This window comes from Sorex araneus, chromosome 3 (assembly GCF_027595985.1).
Source record: "Sorex araneus isolate mSorAra2 chromosome 3, mSorAra2.pri, whole genome shotgun sequence".
Classification (NCBI taxonomy): Eukaryota; Metazoa; Chordata; class Mammalia; order Eulipotyphla; family Soricidae; genus Sorex; species Sorex araneus.
The window spans coordinates 152,731,319-152,742,485 of NC_073304.1; the positions used below are offsets into that span (position 1 = coordinate 152,731,319).

The 11,167-nt window shown below is 50.6% G+C and overlaps 1 protein-coding gene across 4 annotated transcripts in view; it reads right to left on the reverse strand.

Moving 5' to 3' along the window:
* The window catches only part of RPRD2 (regulation of nuclear pre-mRNA domain containing 2), an 82,472-nt gene extending 71,986 nt beyond the window's left edge, over positions 1-10,486 (reverse strand). For 2 of the 4 annotated variants that reach the window (XM_012934904.2, XM_004618067.2), the window contains exon 1: positions 7,780-10,486. In XM_012934904.2, coding sequence (XP_012790358.2) covers positions 7,780-7,984 — 205 coding nt within the window. In that variant the 5' untranslated portion in view covers positions 7,985-10,486. The remainder of the gene's footprint in view (positions 1-7,779) is intronic. The other 2 variants (XM_055132557.1, XM_055132556.1) reach the window with 1 other exon arrangement.
* Positions 10,487-11,167: the final 681 nt, after the last annotated feature.

Below are 11,167 nucleotides of genomic sequence, written 5' to 3' on the forward strand. Positions count from 1 at the left end.
GCGGGTAGGGAGTTTGCCTTGCATGCGGCTGACCCAATTAGATCCCTGGTATCCCCTATGATCCCTGAGCACCGCTGGGAGTAATTCCTGAGTGCAGAGCCAAGAGCAACCCCTGAGCATCACTTAGTGGACCCAAAAAGACACACACCAAAAAAAAAAAATTAAATTTTTTAAAAATCCGTAATCAAATTACTCAGTATCTCTTTCACTGGTCACAAAGTCATCCAAATCAACAGTTTACACTAGGATTATCACTACAATAGGCACTTAATTGGGGTCTCCCTCCCTCTGTCTGCCCCACACCCTAAGAGTCCCCTTAGCCCCCTGGTGATCCGTGCCTCACATACCAACACCGCCATCATCTCTGACTTCACCCACTCCTCCTCGTTCTAACCCCTCTCAGGGGGCTGGAGTGATATGATAGCACAGCAGGTAGGGCATTTGCCTTGCATGTGGCCGACCCGGGTTCGATTCCCAGCATCCCATATGGTCCCCTGAGCACCACCAGGAGTAATTCCTGAGTACATGAGCCAGTAAGAACTCCTATGCATCACCAGGTGTGACCAAAAAAAAAATAATAATAATAAAATAAAATAATAATAAAAATAATAAAATCCTATCTAACCCCTCTCAGCCACAAATTCCCTTTCAGCCACCGAAACTGCACACTCTTAAGTTCAGAACCTTCGTATCTTTTGGTTCTGTCTGCCGCCACACCACCACCAACATCAGTTTCTCTATTTTGCTCAATCCCACACCTCTCAGTTCAAATGATACCTTCTGGGAGCTCAGGTGCCTTTCTTGAACACCGCATCCAAGGTTATAAACTCCCAGCAGTCTGTATCTTTTTTTTTTTTTTTTTTTTTTTTGCTTTTTGGGTCACACCCAGCGATGCTCAGGGGTTACTCCTGGCTTTGCACTCAGGAATTGCTCCTGGCGGTGCTTGGGGGACCATATGGGATGCCGGGGATCGAACCCGGGTCGGCCGCGTGCAAGGTAAACGCCTACCCGCTGTGCTATCGTTCCAGCCCCCCAGTCTGTATCTTTTAATGCTTTATCATTTTCTACAGTACTTCTAATATTTTTACCTTCTAATCAATTTGATATTTTGTTTCTTAATTTTGCCTCCTGTCACTAGAATATAAATTCTGTGAAGGCAAAACTTTTTGTTATGTCAATTTGCTGCATCCCGAGTGCCTGGCAAAGAAAGTATCAAAAATATTTAGGGGCTGGAGAGACAGTACAGCTGGTAAGGCACTTGCCTTGAATACGTGGACACAGGTTCCACCCCCGGCATCCGCATGGTTCCCCAAGCCCGCCAGGAGTCAACAATGAGCACAAAGCCAGGAGTGAGCCCTAAGCTAAGCACTATCCCCCCCCAAAAAAATTACATATGTGTTGGAAGAATTAAATGTAAAATAGAAATTTATAAGTAAAATTCATCTTTGAACGACACTGGGCTCTTTAGCCTATCTGCATTTACATACATAAGAAAAAGCTTTATGCCCACTATCCAATGTTGCACCCCCAAACTTTTAGCCACAAAGTTTTCAGCCACTCTTTTATTCCTTATCTTTTTTGTTTTTGGTTTGGGGCCATACCAGGCGATGCTTAATACCTACTCCTGACTGCACTCTGGTGGGATCAGGGGACCATATAGGGTACTGGGGATCAAACACAGCTCAGCTGTGTGCAAGGCAAGCACCCTACCTACTGTCTTATCACTCTGATCACCTCTTTTATTCTTTAATCTAAATATGCTTCATATTCAGAATTTCTGGAAGACAAACAGCATGTTCAACCTGTCTGCCCTTTTTAAATCCATCAAAACAATACACAGCCAAGTTTGGTCTTAAAAAAGAGTAAACATCTAAACTTCAAATCCACAAAACAATAAAGTTTTGCTATGAAAACAAAAAAACAAAAAACAAGGATGCAAAATTTCATCACTCCAGTTAATAAGAAGGCCGGTGAATTACCTGTAGTCAAATAAACAAGTGATCAGATATTCTCTAGCATTGTAGGTTACGGTACAAAGAGAGGAGGCCCTGTAACACAATGGTGGTCAGCAGGGTTCAGGGAAAATCGAGTGAATCAATGAGTCTGGACAGTACAGGAGATAAGGTGCTTGTTTTGCATACAGTAAACCTGGGTTTGATTCCTAGCATCCCAGATGATCCACGAGTCCTGTCAAGTAGAAGTGATCCTGAGCACAGAGCCAGGAGTAAGCCATAAGCACAGCCCATTGTTACCCCAAAAGACCAAAACAAGACAACTTTTTCATCCATGGGGCTGGAGAGAGAGCACAGGCGCTAAGGATTTGCCTTACATGTAGCTGAACTGAACAGAAATGGGAAGACTTGGGGACGTGGGGCAGCAGGAGCTGAAAGGTCTCAGTCACACTCCCCACTCCCCACTCTGCACACTCACCTATGTCCAAGGCAGACAGCAGGACAGCAGGACCAGGTAGGGGTTGTGCACCTGCACAGCAGCACAGTGAGGGAGAACTCAGAGACTAAGATAGAGGGAGGGCTTGAAGACCCAGACAGTGACAGGTACTGAGCAAAGGAGTCCCCCCAAAGTACGTGCCTGCCTGAACTTTAGGTGGTCAGGAAACCACTGGGGTACAGTCAGAAAAAGACTCAGCAAGTGACTAGGAAAGCATTCAGTGGAGAGAGAACAGTGTAGGGAAAAGACCAGGCCATTAGACACTGGAGAAGAGATTGACAGGGATAGGACTTAGGAATTCACACACTGGACCAGGCAACATGGGACGAGTATCACAGGCAGGTAAAAACTGAGGAAGGATCCAGATCCATCTATTTGAACTGTACAATAAACTGTAACTTTTTCGCTTTTGTTTTGGGACCACATTTGGTGATACTCTTGGCTCTGCACTCAGGGATCTCTCCTGTTGGGCTTGGGAAACCATATGGGATGCCAAGGACAAAAGCTGATTCAGCTGCATGCGCCCTACCCACTGTACTACCACTCCAGCCCCTAAATTCTACCTTCATAAGCGTCTTACTTTTGTGTGCAAATGTTTCATACAATTATCAAGAACCCACCAGTGCAGGGGCTGGAGCAATAGCACAACGGACAGGGCATTTGCCTTGCATGTGGCTGACCCGGGTTCGATTCCCAGCATCCCATATGGTCCCCTGAGCACTGCCAGGAGTAATTCCTGAGTGCATGCGCCAGGAGTAACCCCTGTGCGTCATTGGGTGTGACCCCAAAAGAAAAAAGAACCCATTAGTGCAGGAATGGAATGCCAGGTATCGAACCTAGGTCAGTCGTGTGCAATCATGTGTCTGACCTGTACTACTGCTCTGGCCCCCAAACTAATGTTTTTAATGCTAAATGTTTCTCTATGTTAGGTCCAGGCTAAAGAAGACATATTAGCATAGAGGACATGGGCCAGTAAAGCAGCTGCCTAGCATGCGAGCCCTCCGTTCAATTCTGCCCGCCACTCAAACAAGGAGACAGAAACCTCACAATTATTATCTTTACTTACAGATCAGAAATTGAGGATCACTGGACAGGAAAGAGGAGCTGCAGTGCATGTTTTGTTCTGTAGCTTCAATCCCAACAACATCCCAGGCAGTGCATCAAGAGTCCCCACCACCCACCGCCAGCACCAGGTGCAGCTTCCCAAACAAAACAAAAAATTAAGAGTGGTCATAATTTAAATAATTTGTATAGCGTGGCCAAGATATTAAGTGATTAATTTGAGATCTGAAGCTCGGTCTCATTCTAAGTCTTGTTTTTCCCTGTTCTTGTTTTTTTGGTTTTTTTCCCACATCGATGACCATTTGACATTTAAAATGTAATGGAGGGGCCGGAGCGATAGCACAGCGGGTAGGGCATTTGCCTTGTACGCGGCCGACCTGGGTTCGATCCCCGGCATCCCATATGGTCCCCCAAGCACCGCCAGGAGTAATTCCTGAGTGCAAAGCCAGAAGTAACCCCTGAGCATCGCTGGCTGTGACCCAAAAAGCAAAATAAATAAATAAATAAATTAAATTAAATGTGATGGAAGGGTCATAGAGGTAACAGGGGTTAAGAAGCTTTCCTTGCATGCAACTGAACCTGGCACCAGATATGGTCTGGAACACCAAGTACCGCCAGGGAAAGCCTTAAACACCATCAGAGGATGACCTCTCAGTGTCTGTGTTGCAAACCATAAGGCACAAAAGTAGAGAGTACGGGGAATATTGTCTGCCATGGAGGTAGGGGGGAGGGTGGGACAGGGGGACATACCCGGGATATTGGTGGTGGGGAATGTGCACTGGTGGAGGGATGGGTGTTTGATCACTATGAGAATGTAACCCAAAAATGAAAGCTTGTAACTGTCTCACAGTGATTCAATAAAATAAAAAAATTTAAAAATTTTAAAAAATTAAAATAAACACCATCAGATATGGCCCAAATCACCACCACACCCAAAACAAAATGAAAAAAAGAAGGCCTTTCTTCTAAGCAGTAAAAATGAGCTTAGATGAAATGATTAGGAAGGGCAATGTCATGGATTCTTAAATGTCTATATCTGAATCCCATTGTTAATGGAATCCCACTGGAACACAGGAATGACACCCGTTTATGCCACATAAAGACCACTTTGAAAAACATGACGGTATGAGTGCTTGTCAAGCAAATTAAAAGATACATGACATGGGGGCCAGAGCGACAGCACAGAGGGTCGGTAGGGTGCCTGCCTTGCATGCACAGGGTCCAGAGGGGAAAAGGGAAGAGAAGGAGATGGAAGGGGAGAGGGAAACTGTAGACAGTTGAGAAAAATAAAAACCAGCTGAAAGAACCAGCTTAGAGTGTAGCTCCTTTAATACTTCATATGTTCGAGGTACCTGACACCAAAAACATAAATTTTCTCAGGACCAGAGGGATAGAAGAGGGAGGGGTTAAGCCTTGAATGATGCTAACCGGGTTCAATACCTAGCAACACAGATCATCCCCTAAGCACTACCAGGAGTGATCTCAAAGCACAGAGCAAGGCCCAAGGAGTAGCCCCTGAATACCGCCACTGACCCAAACCTCCCATAACTCCAGAAAGTTCCATCCATATCCCATCACCCATATCCCAACGTGGGAGTGACTCCTTCCTTTCCCACCACAGGATTTCCTCATTTCTCTCCTCTCACTTCTCTCCCATTTCCTAAATAAAACTCTCTTACGCCCCCTCCCCCAATGAAAATCTGTTTGAAAGCGCTAATACCCGTAACTGACATGCAGAGAACTCTAAATATAATTAACCAAATAAAGGATGCCAGAAGAATAGAGACAAAAAACGACACAAGGAAAACAGACAGAGAGTGGAAATATCAGGCACCTACTTCACACGTTTGTGTAAAGCCGATTCAGAAACCAAACCAAACTAAAATAATCCTGACTGGAAAGAAATAGGAAATTAAGGGCTGGGGATGTGGCTCCGCAACAGAACACAGGCCTGGCATGTGTGAGCTCCTGGACTCTACAAATTACCCTTAGCCATTTTAGAAAATTAAATTCTATTCTATTGTGGGTGGGGGTTGGGGGAAACAGGTTTTTAAAAAGCCACAAGCATGAAACTCTAAGGATCTGTATAGACTGAACTTCAGATGAAATCCTGTCGTCCTAGAGAAATCTTTTTCTTTATTTTTTTTTAACTCATAAACAGCAACAAGGCACACAAATTCAGGCACAGTATCAATAACAGAGTAAGGAAAATGTGATTCCAGTTTATCTCATTGTTGCTGACTAGTCAAAAAAGACATTTAGGGGCTGGAGTGATATAGCTCAGCGGGTAGGGCGTTTGCCTTGCACGCGGCCAACCCGGGTTCGATTCCCAGCATCCCATATGGTCTCCTGAGCTCAGCCAGGGGTAATTCCTGAGTGTAGAGCCAGGAGTGACCCCTGTGCATTACCGGGTGTGACCCAAAAAGCAAAAAAAAAAAAAAAAAACGGACATTCAATTTTCATTTGTAATCCCACAGGCAGGAATGGAGACCAACATATCCTTGCAAATGATGGAACCATACTATTAAAACAACTAAAGGAAACATGGCAAATGTTTTAACACTGGAAGTAAAACATTTGTGGAGAACATGTTCAAAGCTCACGAGTGTAGGGGCCGAAGCGATAGCACAGCAGATAGGGTGTTTGCCTTGCACGGGGACGACCCGGGTTCAATCCCCAGCATCCCATATGGTCCCCCAAGCACCGCCAGGAGTAATTCCTGAGTGCAGAGCCAGGAGTAACCCCTGAGCATCACTGGGTTGTGACCCAAAAAGAAAAAAAAAAAAAAGCTCACGAGTATAGCTTTTTATCACTGGTATTCCCAGTACATTTTAAGAATAATCTGAGATGGTAGAGTGATAGTACAGTAGTAGGTGTTTGCCTTACTAGCCAACTCAGGTTCAATCCACCCCAAAGCATTCTCGAGCCTTGCTAGGAGTGATCCCTGAGCACAGAGCCAGGTGTGACCCAAAACAGAAGCAAACAAAAACAGAATAATCTTGTGGGCTGGAGCTACCAAGAGTAAACCCTAAACACTGCAGGAGGTGGCCCCAAAACAAACAAATCTGGGTTTTGTTAAACAGCTCAGTGGGCTATATACATGCAGGAGGCCAGGGTTCGACCCCACCAGATGTGGCCCAAAAACAAGAAAAAAAATCTCATGTGGGAAACACTCTCACTGATTTAATTCAACCACTGTCAAATCCTAATTTCACTATCTGTACACTAAAGGAATTTCTGTACGTTTCTGAGCCTCAGCTTTTCCACTAGTGATAAAAATCTCCTTCTCGGAGCTTCAGAAGACGTTGATGAAACAGAAAACTGAAAATGACAGCCCAGGACTTGGGAACAGGCATACACCTGGTGAGTCTTTGTCATACTGTAGGACAATTTCGCGTCAGAAGAAGAAACTCTCTGAGCTGCAACTGACAGAGCTCACGCCGCTGTCTCGGTCCTGCAATCTTTAGAGTGTCACTCTCCCCGGCAGTGGCAACCCCCGGTGACCCGCAGCCTAGCTCTCAGCCTAGCTCTCCGCCCACAGCGCGGGGCTTTGCCCTCTGTGTTCTAAACGGAAAGCACAAGCCCAGCCCCACGGAGCCAACGGCAGGAGCGAGGAGGTGGCCGGCCCCACGCTGACAGGCCGCCGGCCCGCGGCAGCAGCCGTGCAACTCGGGTCTCCGGGATGGGCCATCTTCCGGCGGGCGCAGCCGACTCTCCCCCGGGACACGCGCGACCGCTCCCACACGAGCTGCTCTGGACCGTCGGGGCTCGCTCCGGAGCCGGAGGGCGGGGAGTTCCGACAGAGCCCCCCGAAACGCGGGGCCCAGGCAGAGGGCGAGTCTCTACCCGACAGCGCCGTGCCGGGTAGTCGGTTCGGATCCCTCTAGGAGCAAATCGGCTTCGAGAGGGGACGGGACCCGTTCCCGTGTGACGACACGGTCCGGGCCGCAGGTGGGCGCCGCGCCCGAGTCCGCGGAAGACACGAGCGTCCCGCCTCTCCCGCGGAGCCGGGGCGCCGGGCCCACGCCGAGGCCTGGGCGCGCGGGCGCGAGCGTCTCCCGGCGGCGGGGCCGCGTCCCTAACGATCACAGGCATTTCCAGCGGTCTGGGCCCAACGGCCCAAGGTCACGGCGAGCGCGCGGCCACGAGCCCCTGAGCCGGCCGGCCGGGCAGCGGCGCCGGCCTCTCCGCCCCGGGCCCCCGACCGAGCCCTCGGCAACGCGGAGGCGGCGGGAGGCCCCCCGCGCCCGGCCCGCGCCCCGCACTCACATCGCCGCAGCCACTTCATCCAGTGGTACACGATGGTGCCGTGGTGCTTCTTGTTCTCGATACACCACGACGACAGGCCCTGGATGGACTCCATGGTGTTGGTGACCGACTGGAACTTGCGATCGAGCGAGGACTCCAGCGCGCCCGCCGAGGAGGCCGACGAGGAGGCGGCCTTGCCGCTGCCCCCGCCGCCGCCGGCCGCCATCTTCCCGCTCTGCACAGGCGCCGCTGCTCGTCCGGCGGCGGCGGGAGCGGCCACGACCACTGCGAGTGCGTGAGGCCGCGGCGCGGAGGGCGGCGGGGGGTGGGACCTGCACGCGCCCGTTCCGCCCGAGGCACGGCCGGAGCAGCTGCGGGGCGCGCCGGCACGCCACAGGCGGGGTGCGGGCCCCCCAGGTTTATCACAGGTCACGGGGGGTGTGTTTGGACCAGTCAGTAACCACGGAAGAATTACGCAGAAAACGATCCTGCGAAGCCTCTCGGAACGCCCCGAAACAAATGGTTTTACACGCTTCGCTTCTCAGCGCGGAGGTACCGTCCCCGCTCCGTGCGTGCCCACCCTCCAGGAAGGGCGAGTGCTGATCGCGTAAATGGGATTAATACCCAACTGCCCCGCCAGCTGCAGCGCCTCACGCCCTGAGATCCTCTAGCACAGAAAGGCCCAAGGCTACCTAGACAGAATTTTTTTGCAACGCAATAGCAGCAGAGGGACAGCAACAGTATCGCGCACGCGCCGCCTGGCACCACCCCCTCGCTTCCGTCCGGGCCAAGAGAGCGCAGGGGGCGGGATGGCGGGACGGCACGACCAATCAGAGGCCGAGGACCAGAAACGCGCGCACAGCGCCCGCAGGCCCCCGGGACAGTGGACGCCTCCGTAGGGCGTGCGCCTGCGCGGCGGCACTGCGGAGCGGACCGTGGGCCAGCGCGCCGGGAAGGTGGAAGGAGGCGGTCCCGCTCGGAGGCGGCCTTAGGGTGCTGTCCCGTGCGCTCCGCGGCCCCGCCTCGGCTCGCCACGCCGGGCCGGGGCACTCCCGTTGCTCGGCCGCTGGCTCCCGAGGGTGCCGCCGGCGACGCGGTTGCCGGCAGCCATCTTGCCTCGTGTCCGAGTGCGTCTGCGCCGCCGCGGCCCAGCTCGCCCCGGCCGAGCCCCGGCCGGACCCTGCCTGGACCCTGCCCGGCGCCCAGGCGCTCGCCCGGGGAACAAGCAGCACGGGACGGTTGGCCCGTCTGTGTTCTAGGGAGGAAAGAAGGGCGAGATCCCGCCTCGCAGGTGCATACTGCGGGCCGTTCCCGAGAGCCTCAGGCGGCAGAGGCGCAGGCTCCAGTGGGCTCCGGACTTGTGCACCGGGGACAGTTCGCTCCTCTGGCTCCCAAGCGGACTCGGGATTTCTGAGGAAAGAAAGCTGTTTCGTCATGCTCATAGCCAGTGCTCGTCAGTCCAGCAGAAAGTTACTGCAAGTCTTGTGCCAAGTTCCCTTCTACGTGTTGGCCGAGGGCAGCTTGGAGAGAAAGGCCAATGGGGCACAGTCGCGTGCCAGGCAGCAATGAGTTCGGGAGAGATAGGCAGGGAAGGGAGAAAAGGGGGCGCGCGTGTGATTTGGAGAAATCACCAAATCCAGAAAGGCCTCTGGAAGAAGTGACACTTGGTCTGAATGTCATCCGTCAGGTATTGGGGGCAGCAGAGCATGCTGCAGAAGCCTGGACATGGGACCATTAAAGGAAGTATTTCTCCTTTGTGTCCGGAGAAAAGCAACCAGACTAAGAACCCCAGACATAGTATGGGGGTTTAAATGTTCTGGCAGGCCTGGACGCCACGGAGCGTACACACACCCCGGACACTTTCCTTGCCACCGCAGACCCCAGTTCTATCGCATGCACCACGTATTGTTTTCAAAGCCCCACCAGGAGTGACACCCTGATTAGAGTTAAGCCCCGCAGACCCCAGTTCTATCGCATGCACCACGTATTGTTTTCAAAGCCCCACCAGGAGTGACACCCTAATTAGAGTTAAGCCCTGAGGACCACACAGTATAGCCCAAGCATCACCCTTCCCACCCCAGTATAAATACGAGGTTTGAGGAGAGACGAAAGTTCATGTAAAACTTTATAGACAACTCTTGAGTGGTGAGAACTATGTGTTGGGTTGTAACTCTGGAAGAGAAGCCCTGTAAAACAACGAAGTTTGGGGGTTGGAGGGATAGCACTGCGGGTAGAGCATTTGCCTTGCATACCGCCAATCCAGGTTTGATTCCCAGCATCCCATATGGTCCCAGGAGTAATTCCTGAGTGCAGAGCCAGGAGTAACCCCTCTGTGCAAAAGAAGAAAAAAAAGACGAAGTCAAATTCCCTGGTGATCTTTAAAAAGTATTGTACTGGGGCTGGAATGATACTACTTCAGGTAAAGGTCTGGCCTTGCACTCAGCCAACCCAGCTTATAGGTTTGACCCTTGGTACCTCATATGGTCCCCTGATTCGGCCAAGGGTGGCCCCAAAACAACTTTCTGATATGTATTTCATGACAGTGACTTAAGATATGACAAACACGTCAAACACTGCTCTTTCCTGACACCTTTGTCTTGCCAAGTTGCATATCTTAAACTCAGGGCAAAGTGCTCACCAATACTCCTAATTAAAGAATAACAGTACAGGGGAGCATACACTGCTGGAGAGGGTGATGCCAAGACATTATATTCAGAAAACCCTCTAATGAACAATATTGTAAATATTGTAAATAACAATACCTCAAAAAATTAAAGATAGAAGGGCTGGAGAGCCAGTATAGCGAGTAAGGCTCTTGTCTTGCATGCAGCCAACTTGGGTTTGACCCTGAAATCCATATGGTCCCTCAAACTTTTTAGCTTTTCCTAAGCTCAGAGCCAGAAGTAAGCTCTGAGCATCTTGGGTGTGGCCCAAATATAAAAATATAAAATTAAAAATAGGTTAGAAGTTTTCCCCTTCCTTTACTATGCACCCTACTTAAATAAACCTGCTTCCCATTTTTCCTGCTCTTCCCTTTGTCCTCCCTTAAAATTTCTACTGATTTTAGCAATCTTTTTCTACAGTTCTCAGCTTTTTTTTTTCTTTTTGGGTCACATCTGGCAATGCAAAGAGGTTACTCCTGGCTCATGCACTCAGGAATCACCCCAGGCGGTGCGCAGGGGACCATATGGGATGCTGGGAATCGAACCCAGGTCGGCCGCGTGCAAGGCAAATGCCCTACCCGCTGTGCTATTGCTCCAGCCCAAGTTCTCAGCTTTTAATATTGAATGCCAGAGCCTCAGGTTTGATCCCAGACTGCATGGGAAAGATCCTGAGCACAAAGTTAGGAGTAGCCTCCCAAGCATCACTGAATACATATCACCTAAAAACAAGAGGTAGGAGCCACAGT